At 44.1% G+C, this 24,811-nt stretch overlaps 1 protein-coding gene across 3 annotated transcripts in view; it reads left to right on the top strand.

Moving 5' to 3' along the window:
• The first annotated feature begins 515 nt into the window (after positions 1-515).
• Positions 516-24,811, top strand: part of PMEPA1 (prostate transmembrane protein, androgen induced 1) — a 172,814-nt gene continuing 148,518 nt past the window's right edge. For all 3 annotated transcript variants that reach the window (XR_010026429.1, XM_063146539.1, XM_063146528.1), the window contains exon 1: positions 516-752. Coding sequence is in view for 2 of the 3 variants with exons in the window: in XM_063146539.1 (XP_063002609.1) it covers positions 650-752 (103 nt within the window). In the remaining variant the exon portion in view is untranslated. The remainder of the gene's footprint in view (positions 753-24,811) is intronic.

The raw sequence follows: 24,811 nt of genomic DNA, 5'->3' as shown, positions 1-24,811 counted from the left end.
TAGATTTCTTCCGCACAGACACGCTCCCCCCTCCCTCGCCCTCATCGCCACCGCTCCCCCGCCCCTCCCGCTGGAGAGGGCAGTTCCAGTCTAGCGCTGACGTCACCCCGTCTGTCTGCTTCGAGCCTCCTCTTTCCCATATGAAACTGAATCTCCTTGGACTTGAATGAGGAGCAAAGGACGGGAGGAGGAAAGGAGAGGGAGGAAAGGGGGGTGGGAAAGAAGAAGGGGGGGGAGTTACTAAGATCTTGCCTGGGCAGGCGAGAAAGAGGGAGACACAGAGAGAGAAACAAAGTAGCAAGTCTCTTTCGCCCAGCTCTGTGCAAGAACTTCTCGGTCTGGAGGGGGGAATGGGGGGCAAAAAGCAGATCTTAGAGCGGAGAACTCCTCTTCCTAGTTCTTGATTTGATTTTTTTTTTTAATATCCCCCCCGGTAATTTTTGGGAGGGTGGGGGTTTGGTTCCCCCCCCTTCCTCCGCAAAGGTTTTTTTTTTAATCAGTTATATCGCCTCGCTTTTTTTTATCTTCCCCCATCAACGCACCCCCCCTCCCCAGGAAGAAAAAAAAAAGAGGAAGATCCTGTCTTTATGTTGTGCTGCCCGGAGACCTTTGAGGTCTTCCCGTCCTTTGTTTCTTCTTTTATTTTTAAATGTATAACTTGATGGGTCTCAACAGCACAACCGGAGCCAACCAGCCCAATGTCTCCTGTACATGCAACTGCAAACGATCTTTGTTTCAAAGTATGGAGATCAGTAAGTACTTCTTCGTTTAATCTTATTGTATATACAAATTTCCTCTTGTTTCCCCCTTCCTCCTTTTTTTCGCTTCGTCTCCCTCTCTCTCTCTCTTTTTTGGGGGGGGGGAGGAGGAGGAGGGTGTTCCGTGCATGATCGGCTTTCTTCTGTTCCCTCCGCGGAGCATTCCGTCCAGAGTTCCCAAATGTGTCGGACCCCAGATCGCTTTCCTGGGCTACTGCTGCTGGTTTCATTTCGCGATTGTCACACTTTTTTTTTTAAAGGGGGGGCAGGAGGTCGCATTGTTTTGTTGTTTCTTAAATCTTGATCTAGTTTTTAAAAAGACTTTTGTGAGTCTGTTCTGTTTTCCAACTTGAGCTTTGTGTGTGTGTGTGTTTTTGGGTGCCCAAAAGTTATATATAAACTGTGTGTGTGTGTTTAATCGCCTTCAGTAGTTTTCCTACTACAATCCATCGCCCCCCCCCCCCCATTTTTATTTTTAAATGCGAATCTAGCCGTCTTAGAGACACTATATCATTTTTTTCCACCAATAACCCCCTCCACTTTTCCCTCCTCCCTGGAAAATAGGATTTTTGTGGGGGGTGGGGTGGCGATTTTAACTTGGAAAAAAAAGAAAGAAAAAGATCTGAACTTCAACTCGAACAAAATCTTCCCAGATCGCTTTAACGCGGTTGTCCTTTAGTTTTGCGGACAGGATGGTGCCCGGGGCGGGGAGGGGGGACGGGACGGGACGGGACGGGACGGGGGCTGGACGACGAGAGACCCGAGCGGCGGCGGTATATTGATCTGCGTGTCTTGTTCGTGTTAAGTACATCTCGCAAGGAAAAAGGCGGCGGGGGGGGGGGGGAGAGACCTTCTTTCTCCACCGCCCCTGCGCGCTCGCCCTTCCTTCCTTCCTTCCCTCCCTCTGCTACGCGGCGGGGTCCCCCTTTTGGCGAGGCAAAGGACCCAGAGAGAGGAGCGCGCGATCCCAGGCTGTTGGTTCGGGCGCCCCTAGGAGCTTTGCACGCTCCCTAAGCCGGACGCCGAGAGAGCCTGCTGCCGCTGCTCAGGCTATTTAAAGCACATGCTCGATTGGAGAATCCGATGAGCAACCCCGAGAGCCCTTTCCTCCCAGAACAAGACACCGTCTCTCCAGTTTTATGATCCCTGGCTGCTTTTATGGCCTCGCTGCGAGCTGCTGCCCTCCTGAACTCTTGCAAATCTGGACCTCTTCCTACCCCCGTCGCTGCCCTCTTCTCCAAACCCCTTTAATATTAACCCATTCCCGCCCGCTCCCGCATTACCGAGTTAACTGCACTTTCCCTGCTCGCCCTTTAAAAATATTTAAAGGCCTCTTTCTGGAGAGAGATCCAAGCCAATAATAATAATAAATAATGGGAGATGGATCTATCTAGGCTATTTGTCATAAATGGAACCTCCAGGGTTAGAGGCAGTATATACCTCTGAGTGCTCGGTGCTGAGGGCTGACAACAGGAGGAAGAAGGGAGTGTTCATCTTCCCAGCAGAAGCCAGCCAGGCTCTGTTGGAAGCAGAATACTGGGATTGATGAGATGGACCTTTGGTCTGATCCGGTAGAGCTCTTCTTAATAGCCTCGTGTCAAAGACAGCCTGACCCCTTGCACTATTCTGGCTCCGAAATGTTTAGTCAGGTGCTGTTATGATACCTCAGTTTAGCATGGGGAGTGAATTGGTGGAGTTCGTGGAAAGGGAACTTCTTGACGCACACCCCACCATGAAACGATAAAATAATACTTTAGCAATTAAGCCATCTCACCAACCAGTCCAGGGTGTGTGTGTGTGTGTGTGTGTGTGTGTGTGTGTTGAGAATGCAAATGTTATGTCCAGCGAACTAGAATTTGTGACTATAAATAGTAATCGCTAGGTCTGAGAAGTAGATTACAGCTCTGTCTAGCCTTTGGAAAGGCTAAGTCAGACAAAGTTGGTCCCCCACCTCCCCCGCCTGTGTGTCTGGGTCTATAAAACTGGCTAACTAAATGTGTTGTCATAGAGCTAATGATATCAAGTGGAATAACATAAGTCTACTTCCTGTATATTTCTGAAACATTTATACTGATATGTTACCATAATACATCTTTTGATATATTTCTGAAAAGGTATTTTTTAAAAAAAATACTGGGGGGGGGGGGAGAGGGACAGCAGGTTTTTTTAAAGCCTCTTTTTTAAAAAGCCTTTTGGGGAGGGAGAAATGACTTAAAGCATTAAAGGCTGCAATTGTAGACCTATTTACCTGGGGGTTCGCCCCAATGAACTCAATGAGACTTGCTTCTGAGTAGACATGCATCAGACCGCACTGTAAGCAGTAAAATACAGACTTGCTGTATTCCTTCCTTACCATTCTGCAATTTATGCTCAAGAACTGCTCTGTTCTAAACTCTCCAACACAGTAAGTACTGGGAGACGTCCAGGACTGGAATATTTTTAATAGTTGCACTATTGTGATGTGTTTGGCTGATTGCCATTTTCCCCTCCTCTTTTGTTTTTCCAAGTAAAGTGTCTGCTAGTTAAACACACATTCTCTGCAAAAGTCACAAGCAATATATGACCATATCCTCATTCATTCTGAGTGTGCCAGTACTCCTGATGTAGCTAATATGCCATAGACTCCCAGACACACCAGGTCTAATAATCATTGTGGAAGGGGTCTTCACCCCTTCTGTTGAAAATCTAGGTGTCAAATTATTTCCTCTTTAAAATTTGCAAATTAAAAATCAACATCCATGCAGACTGTGATTAACTCTCTAAATATTGCAGCAATTAAACTGGATTTCTCTCTCCCCCCCCCCCTTATGTATCTCATCCCTGATCTTTAAACTGTTTTGACTGGCTTTTGAATATTTATCTACCAGAGATTCCCTTGCACATGACAATATTTTCTTTGCTAATAAAAATATGTATGGACCTTCTGTCTACTGTGTAATGTAATGCCAAATTTTCATCTCCCCTCTTCCACTCCCTCTCTACATATTTTTCTTTTCTTTTCAAATTCATCACTTATTTTCAGCCCCTTCCTCTAAGCTAATCAGCCATAATGATGTTTTGGCTGACACAGAGGCAGTCTTGTTAATTTAGTTGTCTGCTCTTCCAAATAGACTTCATTTCCCACTTCTGATGAAGTGATACTCAGGGGAATTTGACCTACAAGGTTAGCTTTAGTATTAACTGCATTCATATATGTTTTGTTTACTTAGTTATGACCCAAGAAGCTAAAGTGAAATGGGGGAGCGAATATAGTTTGTTCAAAAATGCTTTTTGCAGGAATTAAATTAAACATGAGCAGTCTTATAATTTTTATATTTGCTATTACTCAGCATTGAAATGTATGGCATGCAAACTAGCTTCCATTTCAAAGACATGATCTTCTAGCTAGATCTTTGGACTGTCTTAAAATCCAACAGCTCTATGGTGGATTAAAAAAATCAGGGCTAGAGTCTGCTTTGATTTTTAAATTCTGTGTACTGCCATGGAGGTTAGTGGCAAAATCTAAGGGGGCTACAGTGCATTCACATGAAATGCTTAGTTAGGAGTAACCCCATTGAAATCAGCCACACCTTCTAAATATTTCCATCAAGCTTAAAATGCCCTACAGCATGGTACACCTGTCAGTTTATGGCCCAGGAAAAAGTCATGTGTCCATATCAATATGGAAGGCAACAGAATCACTGCATATTAATACCAATAGAGATGTGGCTTTCTGTTTTACCTCTGGTTTGCCAGATATAACCAAAAGGAGTACATACTACTTGAGAATTTAGTTGTTCCCATTTGAGAATTCTTCGACTATTCCTTCAGTGCAGTTGTTTGAAATCTGAAAGCCTGTCCTCCTGGATTAGGTACTAAGAGATGTTTGTCTATACCTTAAATTAAAATTCAGAGCTTTATTCCATATAGAAACGCATGTTAATATCTTTTAATATCGGCACCAGACAATATACTGTATGAAGCTGGATTTCTAAATCTGATATTTCTTGATTTGAGCTTAAACCTATTAGAAATTATTAATAATGCGGCAGATAGATATATGGGTGCTTGTGTGATGGACCATCTATCATATTTGGCATGGAAAATGAGTGCCTACAGTGAACTTCCAAAGCCATTCCCCACCCTACAATTGAGTGAGGACTCAGTGCAACAAAAATAAATAAAACACTAGAATCTGCTCTCAGCCTTCTTTTGGAGGAGAAAGATTTGCATGACACACAGCAATAGTTCCTATTTGGAACAATTTGTTCTCTTTCAAATATTTCCTTGGCAGTTTGGAGACTGGATTTGGTTTACCATGTTAATCAGTACAGGAATTCTCAATGTGGTGAAGATTCATTTTGCTTTTAATCTTGTGAATTTGTTTCTTGCTCAACGGCTAGGAAGAACATGGTGGAAATTTCTTAAGGAGGGTCTTCTTTAGTTAAGACTGCAGTACTAGGTACATTTACTTGAAAATCAATGGGGCTTACATTTAAGTAGACATGCATAGGCTTAGGCTGTACCTTGGCTCACCCTATAGACTGCACATTGAGCTGCAACCCTATAGACTTACCTGGGAGTAAGTCCCATTGAACTCTCTGGGGCTTATTTCTGAGTACAGGATAGCACTACTAAAATACCTTATGTCTGCTTTCACCAGACATGCTTATTTCTAGCTGTGCTCTCGCGTCTTGAATTATTGCTATGTGCATTAACAAAACCCACTTAAAACTTAGTCTTCTTAGGATCAAGCTCTTTAAGACTTTTAACACTCCTTGAAAGTAGTGTTTCAGGCTTTATGGACTAAAAAAGCTAGCCCTGATGGATGATTTGTGCAGTGTGTGTGTTTTTTAATTGTGCAAATAACTTTTAATTGTTTGCACCTTCTACTTGATGTAAGAATCTATGTACTTGCTTTTTTCAACGATGCAAACTACTTTAAGAGTTGGTTTCTTCTACCTGATGTAAAAGTCTATATACCTGTTTGTAGACTTTTTGCTCCAGTTTAATTAATCTGAATTACCCCCACACCTAGCTTCCTTTTTCACAGTTACTAAGGCTTATTAAAAATACCAGTTCCACCCAGTAGAGGCTGGTGGCTCCGATGTCAGTGGAGCGGTGAATCTACTCTTGAATTTCAGTCAGAATTCTAAAGGTGCTATCCAAGCTGTTCCACCTTGCTTCGTACCTGGGCTAGCTGCTTTAGAGTTTGGACTGGTTCTAACTGAAACCTGGAGCTGATTCACTGTCCCACAGACATTGCAGCCACCAGCCTCCATTGGTTCCACCTTTAAGAGTGGCGGAAAGTCTACTTCATCACCATTCATGGTTCTGTGTAAAGGTAAGAGCTGAAGTGTGTAAAGGGGCAGCCAACCCCGACTGAATGATCTTGGGACTGTGCACCTTAAGAATAATAAACGTAAGAAATATAATACATCCAAGAAGCAGCTAACACATTTTGTCTTAGGCGAGATGTTCACATGTTTAATTTTGGAAAGTTGGAGCATTCCACACAGGGGAAACATATATTTTTAGTTCGTTTAAACGTTTAATCCACCCCTTGGTTAATTGTGAAGATCGATCGATTGATTTCAAATGAGCACCTGTAGATGGAGGAAGCACCCAGCTTTTTGTTCTGTGTTCTTGGATTCGGATTACAAAGAAGCTCTTTTCTGCTTTTCATTCCTGGCCTTCCAAGTTCAAAGTCTTGACTACTGTACAGGCTAGCAAGTACTCCCAACGCTTTCCAAGGCAGCCAGACATCTCTGATGTGGTCCCTAATCAGTCAGACGAAGTGAAATGAGGTCAAGGGGGATCGCGCTGTTGTCTGCCACGGCTGTAAATAACAAACCCTTCAGCTAGGCAGAGTAAGGCTGTGTCCTTCCTTCACCCACTGTGTTTTCCGACGATTCCTCGAAACGGTTAATTCTGCATATCGATTCTGTTCGATATTGCCAAGGGCTTTGTTTGCTCAGGGTTCATCGTTTCTTAACCCAGAGCAGTTTGTTTCAGTCCAGGAAAGTTATATTTCTTGCAGGACTGTGCGTGAGAGTGAAAGTGGTGGTGGGGGGGAGAACACGCGTGTGCATCTTTGTAATTGCAAGAGGTAGAGCTGTAAATCCCTAACAATTTAACCCTCTTGCATGTTCCTACGTTATCTCAGCTTCTCCAGCTGTACACGTTACTGTCATATTTGCATTCAGAACAATTTGATGGCTCTGCTCATGGTGCAAAATGAGCTAGCTGTACCCAACGTGATCATTTTAATGCACTTTTTTCCATTTCAGTGCAGATATTTAGTAATAATGCCCTAGACTCTTAAGATAAGGTGATCTCTTACTAGTTATCTACAGCTGAATAACTGAACAGTTTGTTCAAACCAATATGTGAAATTCAGTTCCTCCTTTCTCCCCACCCCTGCAACATGCTCAGATGTGCACGCATTGCATTTTAAGATTGCCAGTCTAACATATTGTAGCAATTGTAGATGCCATAACTGGCAGAATTCCCTGGTTAGAGTGTGTGCTCCCTTGTCTGTCTGCCCCACAATTCCCAGCCCTCGTTTGCCTATTTCCTTCTTGTCTGTACTTCAGAACTCAATTTCTACTTTCTTCTTCCAGCATCCGAGGCAGTAAGCCTATGTGCACCAGTTGCTGGGGAACATGGGCGGGAGGGTGCTGTTGCACCATGTCCTGCTTTGTTGGTCCCTGGTGGACAGTTTATTGGCCACTGTGTGAACAAACATTGTTCAGTTGCAATGCTAAACTTTGGTTTGGCATTATGTGAATGAGCCTTGGATATATGTGCACTAGATGGACCCTCATTCTGCTCCAGCAGGGCTCTTCTTATGTTCCTGGTTCTTCCTTCTTTCAGCTCCATGTTGCCATGCCATTGTTTTATCTGCTTTGCAAACCGTTCTCCCTTTTGTCCTTTAGCCACTTGGTTTCTTATCTAGCCTCCCTAATGCTTCTCTCTCACTCGCCTATACCATAAGACACCCCCCCTACACTTGAGCATTGTGAAGTCTCTTCCTTGTTCCCTCTCTCATCCTCTTCTTCCTTGAGTTTCCTGTCTCCTCTGCTGTTTTTCCTCAGCCTCCCTTCTCCACCTATTCTCCCTTCATTCTCTGGTGTCCTAACCCTTCCCTTCTCACTAGTTTTCATCTTCTGAAGTCTTCATCCCAAACTGACAACGTTCCCTTCCCTTATGGAAGCTGGAGAGGTTCTGGTCTACATCAGCTCAGCCAATCAGTGTTGGAGGCTTCAGCACCATAAACGTAATAGAATATGGACTGGTGCTCTTATTAAAGAAAGGAGAATACTGTCTTAATCAGTGCCATCTTTTTCACTCTTTCCAAAACCTTAGGAAGCAAGTCATAGGGAGTAGGAGCCTTCCAGATAGTAAACCCGTTCAGATGAACAATCTGCATTCCTTGAATGTATGTGGTTCAGTCACAAATCTTGATTTCACAAAACAAGAGGATCCAAGGCTCAGCTGTAGCCAGTCATCGCTCCCTGACACGTTGACATGTGCATGAGGCTTGTTTGCAAACACATGTTGCTTTCATTCACACTGCATTTTCACATGTACTCTTAAGCATCTTATGATGCCCCCCTTATAATGTTATGTCTGAAACGGCTCCTTGAGACAACACATAAAGTGTAAAGCACAATCTGTTACTTGATTATTTGTTTGGGTTATAAGGCGCTGTTTTAAACCAAGCCTGAATAACCAGTTTATATAATCCAGCAATGCCATTGTCATTGTTCAATTGCAATGCTAAACTTTGGTTTGGCATTATGTGAATGAGCCTTGGATATATGTGCTTCCCCTCCTCTGAATCAGCCATGAGGAGATCACAAGCATTCACTCCCATCTAGAACTAAATAGAGTTTAGCATTAAGTCAGAACCTGGACAAACTGGAATTACTCTTGATTATGGTCTACTGAATCAAGCCAACTTCAAACTGTGGCTTATGAAGCTAGCTTGTTTCAATTAAACCACAGTGAAAACTAACCACAGTTTAGGGTTCAGACGGAATGCCACTAGGCTCCCTGGCCCTCCTGATTTTTGTTTCATTTTATTTATTTATTAACAATTGGGAGTCTGGCTTGCTGGAAAGTGAAGTGAGTATCTTCATTTGTGTTCAAAAGGGTGGTTTTGTATCTCTGTCCCTTCTTCTGCCTTGTAATTTAGGTTTTTGGGCAAGTTGCTTTTCTTTTAGTCTCACCAGCTTGGCTTTTGGGAAAGGAGTGTTCTGTGACGGGCTATGCCCATCATGGCAGCCATCTTAAGAAAGAGCAAAGCTATCCTTGGCACACATCTTATAAGAGCACCCATGACACTTTAAAAAATACAAATGTGCTCATTGACCCCAGAAGGTTTGGGAGCCCTGGTATAGTGTTGTGTCCAAGTGTTGCTATTTTATTCCAGGCTCAAGGTCTTTTCTTAGCTATGGCTATACAGATAGAATTGTGTTTAGATTACTCTGTGGCGCTCATATGATCATGGGATGACCACTCAAGAGCAACTGCAAGCATTCACATCAGCGGCTTTTCTGCAGTGAAATATTCATTTCTTCCACAAGACCGTGAGCAGTGTGTTTATAGCTTTGTTCTCTCTGTCTCTTTTTGATTAGGAGAAAGCAGGTAGTTAACCAGAGGTATCTGTCTAGGTAATAGGCCCAGAGTGCTTTTTAGAGAGAACACTGTACATTAAAAATCCTCTTGATACACATGTGCTTAGAATCATTCCTAGAACAGGCTCCTGGACATATATGTAATGAAGAGGCATATATCTGGTTGCCAGCAGTCCAGACACCACTGAAATCTGTGGGGATTTGCTGCAGACTGCAGTTGGGTCAAAACTTGAATCCCATACCAGACATTCACAGCATGGAAGTCACAGACAACTCAATATTTCTCTAAACAGCTGTATTGAAGAATTGGATGCCTTCCAACCTGTGCCACAAATATACATACAAATAAAAATCCCTTTAAGAGGGATCCCCTCAACATGTAGGATAAATGGATCCTAGCAAAACCTATTGACGGTACAACGTTCATTCTTCATTTTGTATGCTATCTTGTTCATATCTGTCTGAATTGAAAAATTAACTTGTGGGCCTTGGATTGATTAAGTCATTGCTGGAAATGAGACACTGGTTTGGAGGGATAATTGTCTTAATCCAGATGGGTTTGTTTGTACACCACATTTGAGAGATAAGCATATAAGAAGATCCTTGCTAGATCAGACGAAAGGTCCATCTAGTTCAGCATTCTGTTCATACAGTGGCCAACCAGCTGTCAACCAGGGACCCACAAGCAGGACACGAGTGCAAAAGTATTGTCCCTCCCATGTTCCTCAGCCAATGGTGTACTTAGGCTTACTGCCTCTGATACTGAGATGGCTTGAAACTATGAAGGATGAATATAGACAGCCATTTACCCAGTGAAAAAATGTGTAACGACTGTATCGGGCAGCTGATGGCACCCTACATGCTCCCTTGAGACCTTCATAAATTGTGGGGAGCTGGGATGTGGTGAAATTCTGGGCTTCAGAATGAAACATAGGAAGCTGCCTTCTACCTGGTCAAAGTATCTGTCCATCTAGGCTACTCATGTCCACTCCAGGAGTAGATAACCTGATGCCCCTTCAGATGTTTTGGACTACAACTCCAATAATCCCCAAACACTGGCCATCATGACTAGAGTTTATGGGAGTCTTGGCTTAACTCTCAGTGGCAGCAGTTTTGGGGCAGAGAACCTGATATTTTTGTCTGGAGATGCCAAATAGGAACGCTCTACCTCTAAGTTATGGTTCTCGCCTCTCTCTTTCCAAACTGAGCTACTCTCTACTCCAAGCTCTTCTGAGTTCCTTCTGTTGTGATACCAAAGTGCTGTTTCAACCACTGTCCACGCTTTTCCCTACATCACAAGCACAAATTCCTTTTGGTTCACCAGAGTCATAATTTAGGGCATCCCAAACTTAGGGTGGATTGGTTTTACTTGACCCTGGGTTAGCCAATGTCCTAACTACATCAAGCAGCATATTGCACAATGAAAGCGGTATATAAAAGGCAGACGCCATACCAAGCAGAATATAGGACTATGAAAGCGGTATATGGAATGTGTCAATGGGCCCCAACAGTTGTCAGTGCACTTCAATATTGCTATAAAGCAGTACTGTGGCTCCTGCCTTTTATGTACCGCTTTCATTGTGCAATATCCTGCTTGGTGTAGATTAGGCCAATGTCAAGTGTAATCACTTGCATGTGTAAAATCTCCACTGGAGGTGAAGCAGTGCAAGCAGAGCATTTGTGCTCTGTGATATCATCTCAAGCCAAATGCCTTTTTAGAGGGCCAGCTCTATCATTAGGCAAAATGAGCCAGTTAGTTACCTCAGGTGGCAGATGCTGGAAGGTGGCATCAAGATTTAGGATGGGAGAGCTATGGTCACATCAGGTAGTCTTCATGTGTGGTGGAGGCTGCTGTCCCATTGCCATGGTTAAAGAAAGATGCAACTACTAGTCTAGTCAACTTTTGTACATGGAAAGGGAGGGAGGCCATCTTGTCCTTTGCCTCAAACAGCAAAATATCTTAGGCCAGCCCTGACTTTTCAACAGAGGCTGTTCACTTAGTAATAAAAAGGCATCAATGGTAGTGTCTGTATGAATCAAGGCTAAGGCTACCATAGCTGAACAGGGTTTCTGAAAGTAAAAGGGTGGCACTTAGGTCTTTAAGGATTAGTACTCCAGTTCTAAACACAATTAAGTGCAACTGCCATGACTCACTGGTATGTAAATCTGTTTAGTCCAGGTGCTAGAACTGTGTGTGTGATGCCCAGAGGATTCCAGAATGTCTGGTTTAGAAAGAATGGTTCTTCAGCTTTTGGTAGACTTCTAGGCTGATAACCTAGTAGGCATTATGATGTTTAGGTGGAGACTGTGTTGAATGTCAACTGTTAGCTGTCTGTTAACCATAAATACCATTATTTACCCAGTGTTAACTGTAATGGTTAGTCGTAATTACAATTTAGTTCCTGGGGGAAGGGGGGAAAGAATGCTTTTAGTTGGAATAAGACATCTAGGTTTAGATACTGTTAAAAGCTAAAACTGTTGTTTACAGGGCAAGATTTTTAAAGGTTGTTTTTAGTTTTTCTGTAACTGCTTATTTGTGAAATATTTATTAATAGCACAATTGTTTGAGAGTCCTATTCAATGGGCTTGTCTTAATATTTTGCTTGGTATGCCAAATTGCCATAGGCAACACTGCAGTATCAGTTAACAAAGGTTTATCATCAATGGAAAAAGGAGCCATTGACTGTTGGCAGGCTTATGATGGTTTAGTCTTGTTGGGTTTTTTTTAATGTGTTGTTACAGTTAAATTTGGTTATGTGACCATTAATAATTCTTGCTTTTCACAGTGATGACAACAGGTATGGGGCAAGAGAAAATGGGTCCATAACAAAATGTTCATAGGTATGGCATGGGAGAAGGGAGAAACACTCTGAGAAAATATTTTCAGGAGTAATTGCACTTTAATGAATTGTTAACCACCCTGAACAACCCCAAAACAAACCATGGGTTCCTGAGGTGGCTTGTTCATGAAAAATAAACCACACTGCATGCTTAACAAGCCACCCTGAAGAAAATGTTCTGGGTTCGGACAACATGTTAACCCACGGTTCAACAATAATGCACACTTAACCACTGAGTGTGGGTTAGCATGTTGTGCGAACCTAGTTGTTGTATGCAGAAGAATTTTCTCTTGTTTCCCCTCAGTCTTCTTCCAATTATCAATTTCACTAAGTGATCCTATGTTCTGATATCGTGGAGGAGGAAGAAAAATGTCTCTTTTTCTACTTTCTCCACATCAACGATACGTGTATAAACCCATAGCATATCTCCCTAAGTTGCCTTTTTTCTAAAGCTACAAATGCTTCAGCCTTTCTTAGTTGGGAAGATGCTCTCCAACCTCTCGATTCCCTTGCCCTCTTCTGAATATTTTCCAGCTCCATGATACCCTTTTGAGATGGGTCGACCTGAACCCTTGAATTCGGTCTTCCAATTTGCAGGTTTGCTATTGCTGCCTCTTGCCCCCACATACCAGTGATTTCTAGTAATAAATCTACAGCTCATGAATCAACTTTGATTGGCATTGCGCAAAGAGCATGAGTAATTTCTTTGTTCTCTTCCACCACCACCCACCCCCTTCCAGCCACCTTCTTTTAACTTTGTGATTGGTGTCTGTAGAAGGCCAAAGGTATAGCCCTATGGAAAGCATGATTCATTTATTGGTTTGTCTGTCGACTAGTTATCTTTCAGTAATTCCAGAGAGCTGCTACTAGCCAAGAATGAATCATACATGGCTAAGTGCACAAACAAATGGGGTCATGATCATCTGCAGAAACTTTTCAGATCTATTTATGGTGTCGGGGAAAGAGGTGGGTGTATGATGGAATAGGTGCCAATTACCCTTGTGAATAAACCAGTTAGGTAATGCTAACCGTTATATAAAAACCTCTTTCTGCACCTTGCTAGTAGTCTTGGCAAGGGTAGCTTTTCAATGCTATTGTAGCGAAACCCCTAACTTTGTCATGCCCAAAGAGAAATCTGTTTCTTGAGAACCTACCCTCCCATACCACTTGCAAGATATGTGTTGGCTTTTGGGGAGTCAGGTCAGTGTATAAAGAATATAAAACGCATGTCTATCTTGGAGACTAAAGACTGAGGTAGAGAACACCCGGAATGCACAAAAAGTACTTCATTTTATTTTCAGGGCCCATATTCAGTGGGCTGGCCCTTCAGTGTGCAGTGTTCACAGTGAGAATGTTTTCCCTGGCCTAGCTAGCTAACATGGCTATTATTATGGGTGCAAAAATCTAGGCAGCAGGTTGTCCCTGGCAGCTATTTTACTTACATTATTTGTTTATTACATTTATAGCTTGCATTTCTTCCAAGGAGCTCATAAGTGGTCCTCTCCCTCACTTCAAGAGCCTCGTGTGGTGCAGAGCGGTAAAGCAGCAGTTTCTGCAGCCGAAACTCTCCCCACAGCCTGAGTTCGATCCCAGCGGAAGCTGGTTTCAGACAGCCGGCTCGGGTCGACTCAGCCTTCCATCCTCCCGAGGTCGGTAAAATGAGTACCCAGTTAGCTGGGGGAAAGGTAATAACGGCTGGGGAAGGCAACGGCAAACCACCCCGCTATAAGGCCTGCCAAGAAAACGTCAGCGAAAGCTGGCGTCCCTCCAAGAGTCAGTAATGACTCAGTGCTTGCACGAAGAGTCCTTTCCTTTCCCCCCACTTCAATGTTATCCCCACAACATCCCTGTGAGGTAGGTTAGGCATTCCTGTGAGGTCAGTTAGGTGAGTGGCTGGCCTAAGGTTGCCCAAGGAGCTTCATGGCTGAGTGAGGATTTGAAATAGCGAGGCTAGCGGCTGAGAGGGAGGGAGAAATGGGGGTGGGGATGACTTCCTGGTGACCCGTCCACACAAACCTTTCCCTTTTGCCCTCTCTCTACTCCCAGCCTATTTCTCTCCCACAACCCCTTTCCTCACTATTTATCTCCCTTTCCCACCCTTAGCCTTTCCCTCTCTTCTTAGCCTTGCTTGTTCTCTCCCATTCATTCCTTGATCTTGCTGTTTCTCTCCATGCCCAGTCCCTCTCTTTCTCTCCTCTCTACCCCTTTGCGTTGCTTTCTCTTCCTGCTTGCTGAACAGCTGGTCAGCAACAGGATCAGGAAGGAGAAGCTGGTCCCCTATCATTTTCCATTTTGGGGGGGAAAGAGGGTAAGAAGTGAAGAGTTGTGTGGGTGCCACTGGAGGGCCCAGCGGGCAGGGCTGGGCAGAGGGGGGGCAGTGGGGCCAGTTGGCATGGGCCTATGATTTTGAGGGGGGCAACTCCGAGTCCCCCTGGGCAAAGTTGCTTGATTTTTCTGTTGTTGATGATGAATTTGCCCAAAGAAAAGCACGTAAAGCTTTTCTGAATGTGAAGAAGTGATGTCTTATATACATCTTGAATAAAAGTGCTTGCCATTACCTTTTTTATAAATTGTTCTGGTTCATATGTATTTAGAACTGATTAAAAATACTTAATGAGCAGTTTGAAATGGGGCCTACATTTCCTATCTGGTCCGGGCCTATTACCAGCTTTGCCCGGCCCTGCCAGCGGGTGCCGGGTTGGAGACCCCTGACCTAGAGGCTGCTGGGTTGGGGAAGGCTGCTCTAACCACTGCACAAGCCTGATCTTGGCACCTGGGTTGCTGAAAAGGATGAGGTTTCCCCTTCTCCCATGTATGCCACTGTGTGTAGAACCAGCTTGGCTTCCTCTTCCTCTTCAATTCCTAATTGCAGCCAGCAGCCATTCGCGGGTAGGTTTAAGGCAGGGATGTCAAACCCCTTTCAGCCTGAGCGCCAATTTCATTTTGGAGAATCTCTGGGATGTGTGTGTGTATGCATTCCAGTGATGGGTGTGGCCGAAGGCAAAAGGGGCGGGGCCAAAATACCTGGGTATTTTAGCTTAAAGCTCTTACTACCTGTAACTAAGCCTTAGGCATTTCCACCTTTTAGAATGGGGAAGCCACCAAATGATTGGCAGGAAAGGGGTGGGACTGGGGGAGAGGGGGCGTGGTTATCTGAAGAGTCCCAGGCAGACATGAGATTTTGATACCTTTGGTTCCTTTCAATGAAGCACTGCCTGGAAGAAGTGTGCGGTGGGGAATGCCCATGACACACTAGAAGAAGAAAAGCAGTCTCTCTCTCTCTTTCCTCTCAATGGCTCATGCAAGTCCCTTCTTCCAGTCTGGCTCTCAAGTTCTGCAATAAAAAAAATACAATTGCATCTTAGGCCCAGGGTAATGTTGAATAATTATGGTAGCAACTGTTTCGAAGAATAGGGAGAGCCTATTCTCTTTTTCAGCACTGCTTGGCAAAACACGTGTGCTTTTATTTATGCTCAAAAAGCTCGCTGAGGAAGTGTGTGTCATCTATTTTGCTTTAGGCAGGGTCAGCTTGCATGTACATTGTTTTTTCTGACTACCCATCTAGGAATTTTTACTGAAGTTGTCCTGCAAAGTTAACGGTGTACCCACAGAGTTTTCACTTTGAAAGCTATTTCCCCCTTTTGTATTTATTTATTTTTGTAAACTGCCCAGAGAGCTTCAGCTATGGGGCCATATATAAATGTAATAAATCAAATCAAAATCAAATCATGATGATAATGATGTGTGTTGCGTTTTAAAATCCCATCTCACAGTAAAGAATACCCTCTCCTGAAAAGAACGGGAATCAATCCTTTTTGAATAGGGGGAATAGAGTGGGGCTTCTTGTGAAGTCCTCTTGAAGCCATGAGTAAGCAGACAGTCACCCTCCTCAAAACCTCTCACGGGACTGTATATGCAACAATGTATGGGCAACTTGAAGGTGTGACCTGAAAAGCTTGTCACAGCTGTTGTGCCTCCGAATCCGTGAGATCGAAGCTTTTGTTTTGTGCCCTGGTAGCTGCTGTGTATTCAAGTGGATTGAATGATTCAGGAGGTGTTTTTTTAAAAAAATTCTTCTTCTGGTGAGAGCTTTGCTGTGCTTTCTTTGCCTCCCTTGAGCAGTAAGAGTGGGGACTTCTCTTCCTAGAATAAAAGCTTTCCCAAACGATTGAGTGACACTTGGATACTGTTTGAATGCCCTCCATTTTAGGACAAAACTATTCTGGGTCTTGGGCTTAGCAATACTGGGCAAAACAAACACTTTGCTTCTCACAGAGCTGTCAACATTAGTGGTTTCTGAGTGGTAGACTGAAACACGGAAGGGTTTCTTCCGCCCAGCCACTTTTGAACTTGTTCTACTGCCCCTATAATTGTTCTTTCGCGCGTGTGTGTGTTTTACTTCCTCAACATATGTTTATTACTTCATTCTGCTTTCTTCAGCAAGGTTGTTGTCAGTTAAGACAAGCTTTGCCAGAGCAGGAGGTCTAAGCAGGATGCAAATGTAATTTAGAGAACCCGTGTTGGTCAAACAAAACAAAGTTCTTGAAAAGGTCTCCCTTTCTGCGAGAGGAAGTGTCTTTGCAAAACCCACTGCATCGAGTCATGCACTTTCAGCAGGTCACGTGCGATCTGGAAGATACGCTTTGCAAGAGATCAGTTGCACACTAAGATTGGAATTTAGAAACTAAGCAAAGCACAAAGCTGATGGACAGATTTATTTTAAAGTATGACAATATGAAGAGTTTTAATGCTTTTGCATTACATGGATTTGAAGATATAATTTGAACCAGTATATATATTTAAACAGGTATCAGTTTTGTTTTGTTTTTTAAATGGACTTGCTTCCAACATATGCTAAAGAATGGGTATGGGAACTTTCAAGGTTAGGGAACCTGGATCTATACTGGGAGAATCTGTGCACTTTTGCCTCTTCCTGTTTTTCCTTTTGCCAGGAAGTGACATTTGCTTCTCACTCTCTTCATCCTGTTATTGCATAATGGTATACTTTTGGGGTCAAAGCATAATTTCTCCACTGTTTCATATTATTTCATTTATTTATTTATTTATTTATTTATTATATTTCTATACCGCCAGTAGCCAAAGCTCCCTGGGCAGCTCACAAGTAAAACCATAAAATAAAATGTGATAAAACATAATATAAAGGTTAAAAACTACAAAATAAAGCCAAAATAAAAACCAAAATAAACCCCAGCAGCACAATGAGATTTAAAATACAGTAAAAATAACAGAAACAGAAAGATTTTAAAACAAGAAACTGGAGGACTAAAATGCTCAGGAAAATAAAAAGGTCTTTACCTGGCACTGAAAAGACCAAGCCGTAAGACCCAGGTGAGCCTCTCTGGGAAGCTCATTCCACAACCAGGGTGCTACAACAGAAAAGGCCCTCTTAGTAGTCTCCTGCCTCACTTGGGCTCCTGGAGAAGGATCACGGAAGACTGTCTTAGGGTCTAAACAGGCAGTTATACATGGGAAGAGATGATCCTTCAGGCAACCTGGCTCCACGCTGTTAATACCAGCACTTTAAACTGGTCCCAAAAATGGACTTGCAGTCATTGCAGATGGAAAAGTACTGGCATAATATGATTGGCTAGTCCCTAACAATCTCATTGCCCTATTTTGGACCAGCTGCAGATTGCTTCTTCTTTTAAAATGAATTCGGAGACATCTCTGCTGTTTGTCTTCCTAACTGGAGGTGCTTAAAATTGCTTCCATCTCTCGTGAAGAAAGGCTGGGTTTGGGGTCATTTAAAGCGTAAGAATGAGGAGAAATGGCTTCCAGATGCTGACAAACATATTTGACCTTTTTCTCCCTAGCATTTCTTTCTTCAAGCAGAATATTTTGCAAGGGTGGCCATGCCTCCCCACCTTCTTTTTCCATAAAGATTCATCTGGAAATCTCAAAATCACAGCCACAATGTTACTTTATTTTATTTTATTTTATTTTATTTTTGAGTTAGGGCGAGTCTCCACAGCTTACAAAGGAAGATATACTTCTGCAGTGCCATAATGAAACACTTGCTGATCCAGTTTCTGTCCATTATCTTGGGGAAATCATCTCTTAGTAATCAGCTGAGCCTAGGTCTCCTATCCAGAGCTTTGTGTTGGGTTTCCTGTTTGATATATGGCCAGTGGCTAGTTGGATTTGGACAGAAACGTTTAGTCTCCACTCGGCCATGAAGCTCACTGGGTGGCCTTGAGCAAGTCGGTTTCTCTCAGCTTAACTTATCACGCAGGGTCGTTCTGAGGATAAATGGTACTCTGTGTTCTTGGAGGAAGGGTGAGATGTTATATGTTGTATCTCTAATTTTCTTGCAATAGATGAGCTAGGACACACACACCCCTGAGGCAAGTACCACTCCTGGTCTGATGACTCTAAGTACAAGAGTGCAATGCCCTCCAAAGAGCTCAGAAAGATTTAGGGTGCAATCCTATTGGTTATGCCCTCAATGATTGGAAGCCCTTGAACTCAGAAGGAGCAGCAGCAGAAGCTGTCTTCACCTCCCTGTTCTCCCATACTGCACTTTTTGCTCAATGGGCTTCACCACCCCCACCACCCCGGTCTAGTGACAGTGTATCAGAGTAGAAGGAAGGAGGCTGGAGAGGCCTCAGGATAGTTCGTATCCTGGCCTCTCCGGTTTCCTCCCTCATCCATTGAAACACCACCTTGTCCCCCTCAGTGGTTACTTTTCCCTGCCTTGGAGGGCTGCTGGAGCAGTTCCTTCTGTGCTGGATGCAAGGGGGAAGGAGAGAGGGGTCAGATCTCTGACTCCCCCTTCCAAGGTCAGAGCTCTGTCTTCAATCTTAGATGGTGGTATCCCCAATGTCCAGTGGCCCCTCATGTAATGTCTAGGGCCATAGGATTGCTCCCTCGCATAGGTTTCCCAGGCAATCTTCCATGAAGAGCCAAACATGCTTAGTTTTCAATAGGGAAAATGGACTATACCTTCAGAATTTCATCTGGGCCATATAAAGAATGCCTTACATTAAGTCAGGACAATGGCATATCAAGACCAGCATGGCTGGCTCAGGTTTTTCAGCTACTTGGACAGAGGGCCCTCCTAAAGACTGAACCCAGAATGTGGCTTCATTCGGGCAACACAGTGGTCAACACTGGGGTAATAATCAACTCAACAGTTGTTTATCTAGGAGGTACTCCTCACACAACATGATAATAAACAACCGTGGTGTGGATTATGATCACCGTTGAGTGACTGTTAGTCCATGCTGAGTTGAGTGACTCATCCCCTGCCCTCTGTCCACCCTCAGCCCTCCCGCTAGTATCCCATGAGCCATTGCTGCTGAAAAACTACCCTTCCAGCTGGACTAGAGCAGCAGCCACCACTTTGACTGCTCTTGTCTTGCAACTCAGGCCTTAGCTAGACCTAAGGTTTATCCCGGGATCGTCCCGGGGTCATCCCTGTTCATGTAAATGACACACAGGGGATCCAGGGAGCCAGCAGGGATGACCCCGGGATAAACCTTAGAGGCCTCAGCGGCCAATGAAATCATCAATGGCACCAGCCACACAAAACTATAACCATCGGTGATTCAAATAGCCAACTCTACACAGTCTTGGTTCTTTGCATGGGCAGGTTCGGCCAAATAATCAACCATTGGTTTAAAAAAAACCAACCTCCACACAGCAAGATAACCCATGGTGGGTTAAATAACCAGCTATCAGCTATTTAAACCACTGTTGGTCATCATGTCTGACCCCAGTCTCTGTGAACCCTGTTCTACCACCAATGGCACAGCAAGGGCTGAACCACAGGCTGCAGGTCTGGGGGCCCAGGGTCCAGAGAGCCCCCAAAGAGCTTAAGAAGATGGAAGTGGAGGCAGTGGCTCCTCCCCCCCTTCTTCTAGCCTGGCCAGCAAAAGGAAGTGCAGCTGCAGCCACAGCAGCACGCCTGCATTGAAGCATGTCATTTAAAACACACCCTCTCTTTTACTTACGTTTTGAGTTACAGTGATGTGAACCAATCAGAGGCTGCCTTGAGGGGCATGGCCAATGAAGGCCCAGAAGTGACACGAAAACTGCCTCTTCATCCACTTCTGTGCTCTCATTGACCATGTGTCCCTCAAAGGCAGCATTTGACTGGTTCAGATCGCTGCTACTCAAAAATTCTAAAGAAGTTATTTTCAAATGGTGTCCCCAAGGGGGTTCCAGGGACATGCTTTTTGCTGGCGTGGGGCTGGGCTACCAGGAAATGCTTTGTTTCTTTTTTTAAAAAGTTGGGTTAGTTGGCGGTGGGGTGGGGGCTGAAAGCAGCTGCTTCCCTGTCTGCCATTAATGGCATGCATGTTGAGAACAAATCCTGCCAGACTAATCTTATCTCTTTTTAAAAATAAAAAATAAAAAGCAGGTTATAGCTTAATGCAGGGGTGTTCTACCGGCAGCCTGTAGGCTTAATCTGGCCTCCCAGAGTTCCTAATTTGGCCCATGGAAATTTCCCTCCCCTTCCTTGCCTACCCAGAACCTGCCTCCTTCTGCAGGAGAAGAATCCCAGAGGTTACCTTTTAAGCCAAGGACAGCCAACCTGAGTTTCTCATGTATCCTGCCAAGGCCATTTGTGTGGTCAGAAGTCGCAGCCATTTTACTCCTAGGTAGGTATTATTCCCATCATGGTTTTATTGAGTAACAAGGTGCCTGCCAGGTACTTCTGCTGGGAAATAAGGTGTGTACTCCCTGCACAACTGGTTTCCCAGCAGAATTGCTGGAATCCCAGTGCCACAGCCTGCTCCCGCAGCGGCAGGGTGTAGCCCCTGGAGGTTAGCCCCACAACTACCTGAAGTTGCCCACCCCTCATTTAGGCCTTGGAAATCTCAGCCTATAATCCTATGCCCAACTACCTAGGAGTAATACCCATTGAATTTGGTGAGATCTACTTCCAAGAACACAGCTAGAAGGTGAAGTTGTTGCCCCACTATCCACTAGGAGAACAGAGAGTTAGAACTGAATAGCTAAGAATCATCAGGTGTGTACACATAGATCAAGATTACGATTTCTTTTATGTCTTGACTAATTATTACTGATTCATTAGGAATGTCTGTCAGCTATGAACATGTGAACAGGAGGATGGCATTGGTTTTGTCTTGGTGTCCTCCTTAGTTGATTTAATTAGTATCTGGCTCGTTTATTTGTTCAACATGCCTTTGTTCTATTCTCAACAGCTTGGGTTGATAGGTTGGCTTATGCAAGCCAACCAGTTCTTCTACCAGCGAATCAGTTGCCTCTTCAGTCCCTGCCCTCTCCCCCGCCCACATCATCTTCTTCACCTCTCAGTTTTCGTCTAATGGTCTGTAATTTTTTTCTTATTACTTACGTCTTGTCCCAGAAATTTGGGACGAGGACAGGTGTAATATAGGTAGTAACGTATATTACAGCAGGATTTTGAGATAAGGATAAATCTGGGATAAAGAAAGTATTTTGGAGTTGGCTGATCATCTTTACATTTTGAATATTAATCCTTTTTCTAAACTTCAGTTGCACTGTCAACGTAACTACACTAGTTAATCCCGCTAAAATCAGTAGCTCTTATCTTGCGTAATCATGATTAGAACTGGAGAGTTCACACATTGGACTCGGATTGCAAAGCACTTGATCAAAAGCAAAAGAAGCATCTCACTTTTGAATCTTTTCCTTTTTTCCAGCAATAGACATAGCATTTATTTAGATTGATTTCCCCATCACCACCACGAAGGCTCCATCCAAATTGAACCCCTTTTATTTTCCTACTGGGCTTGGGAGCACAGTTTCCATGAATATGCACTTGCTAATTTAGTTTTACTTCACTTTTACTTTGATAATTTCAAAATTAACGTCATGTATCAGATAAAGTAGGCTGTGGCGCACACAGCTTCATGCCACTATAAACCTAGGGTGACCATATGGAAAGGAGGACAGGGCTCTTGTAACTTTAACAGTTGTCTAGAAAAGGTAATTCCAGCAGGTGTCCTTTGCATGCATGCAGCACCTGGTGAAATTCCATCATGACAGTTAAAGCTGCAGGAGACCTGCCCTCTTTTGTATCTGGTCACGCTAGGCAGGGCTCCTGCAGCTTTAACTGTTGTGATGAAGAGAGAATTTCACCAGGTGCTGCATGCATACAAAGGACACCTGCTGGAATTCCCTTTTCAGTGCAACTGTTAAAAATACAGGAGCCCTGTTCTCCTTTCCATATGGTCACCCTATATAAACCAGTGGTTTGCTTGCCCTTCATCCCTAATGCAGACTGCTCAGATTGCAACTGAACAGGGCCAGTGTCAAGGGTAAGCACCTGCCAAGGCCCCAGAGGGGCCCACTAACAAGACCTCCCTGAAGTTATTCCTCCTTATCACTATTGCAACCTGCTTGTTCGTTTGCCTCTTGCTCTGACTCAGACAACATTGGCGGGTGAGAAGGAGTAATAGTAGACAGGGCCGGTGCTACCATAGAGGCCAAGGTAAGGGGGGCGCCGAACCCAGAAGCCGCTCTCCCAGAGTGGCTTCCGGCTGGGCGCGCCATTCCAAAACCACTGCCCCCACCCCACCCCAGCGTCCTGGCTTTGCTTTGGCTGGGTGGGCACCCAGCTTAACGAAGCCAGAACGCTGGGGTGGGTAGCTTCGGAACGGCATTCCCAGAAGTCGCTCTCCCAGAGCGGCTCCCGACCGGGCGCAGCGTTCCGAAGCCGCCCCCTCACCCCAGCGTTCTGGCTTCGCTTTGGCTGGGCGGGCGAGATGGCACCCTGTGCCCAGGTATGCTGGGGTGGGTGTGGGTGGGTGAAAGCAGCTCACCTGCCTGGGGCGCAAAATAGTCTGGCACCGGCCCTGATAGTAGATGTCATTGCTGAGTTGCTCACTGGATCTCTTCCTGTCAAGCAAGCAAGAAACTGCAACAAGGAGTAAGAGCAGCAGGTGACAGTGTTGGTGAAAAGGTAAACTCACTGAGGGAGGGTGGCCATTGAGGTGTCTTCCCCATGGGCTCTCAAAAACCTGGAGTCAGCACTGCAAATGAATATACATGCGTAGATGCTTTTGCTGGTGGAGTTAGGAAGTTTAAATAAATTGACTATTTCCGCTTTTGTTTGGTAGGTTACCAAGGACACAGGATGGCAATAAACTTGTTGGCATTGATCTTAGTGGCATTTCTCACGTCTGTCTTCCTATTTGTGATAAATGGTCCGAGGTGATGCATTTAAATAAAGATTTATCAGATGCACACAAGCTAATGTTAACATGTTACCCGGTGGAGGTTCAGGTGCTTTGCTTTCTGCATATTAGCAGATAATGTTCTGATGGGTTCTATACATGGAAACCTTATTTGCAATCTGTCTCGAAGTGTTAATGTAAATCAGCATGTCTTAAAACTGGTGACTCATCTGAGACGAGACTCCACAGTTTTGGGGACTGGGCTGATAATTTACAGAAAGGCTGTGAAGCATTGTCATTTTTCCAGGAAAGGGGGGGGGAGAGGATGTGGTCTTTCGTTGGGTGCCCAAGCCTTGCTCATCTATTGCAGGCCACCCTTCTGGTTACATTTATTATTATGGATTTTATCTTTGCCTTGTAGATTGCAAAGCACGTAACAATCCTCATCTATTCTCAAAGGACTCTATTCTCAAAGAAAAGAGGTTTGCCTAGACCAGGGACAGACAAATTTTTCTTCCTTGCAACCTCTGACCCTCCTTCTACTGGGCTTGGAAGCCTTTGGAGGTATCTGGTTCTTTGGCCATGCAGGGGTGACTCTTCTTAGACAAACTGCTTCTGCGGCCATAATGTTATCAGTGTGGGATGGGATATGGTCAGTTTTGGCTTGTACCCATGTAAACAAATAAAAAATTGGCAATTGAGGCTAATTAAATTGATGGTGAGAAAAATAGCAAGTGGCGTGGAGGCCAATCCATACTATAAGCACAGGACAGCTAGATCCTGATGACTTTCAGAGTACCTTTATCTTAGTACCTCTGAGAAATCCTGGAGAACGAGTGAAGTGCTGCAGGAATGGAGGAGGGCAAATGTCCCTATTTTCATCAATGGCAAAAAGGGAGAACTGGGAAATTATAAACCAGTCAGTCTGACAACAATAGCTTGGAAGATTCCAGAGCCAACTATTAAGTCCTCGATCTGTAGGTACCTTGACACAAATGCAGTGATCACTGGAGGCCAGCATGGTTATATCAAGAACAAGTCCTGCCAGAATAACTTTATTTGATATTTCGATTGGATAACTTCTTCAGTAGATCGTGGAAATGCTGTGGACACAATATATCTTGAATTCAGCACGGCATTTGACAAAGTGCCTGATGATACTCTGATTATCAAGCTAGTTAAGTGTGGGCTGGACGGCACTACTACTAGGTGGATCCACAGCCCCCTGGAGATCCATAATCAAAGACTGAGTTCGGGTGACACAATAACCCATGTTGGCTTAATTAACCCATCATGGGTTATCGTGTCATCTGGTGGGAGTGTTCATCAATGCTTCATTATCAGCTGAAGGTACTTTCATTGGGTACTTCCATTGTCACTAGTGGCACTTTTCAAGAGGAACTTGTTTGACAAATGTCTTTTCCTCCCCACATTTCTAAGATAGT

Source organism: Elgaria multicarinata, chromosome 1, assembly GCF_023053635.1.
Source record: "Elgaria multicarinata webbii isolate HBS135686 ecotype San Diego chromosome 1, rElgMul1.1.pri, whole genome shotgun sequence".
Classification (NCBI taxonomy): domain Eukaryota; kingdom Metazoa; phylum Chordata; class Lepidosauria; order Squamata; family Anguidae; genus Elgaria; species Elgaria multicarinata.
The sequence above is the reverse complement of the archived record's forward strand: the minus strand, read 5'-3'. Positions and strand labels throughout refer to the sequence as shown.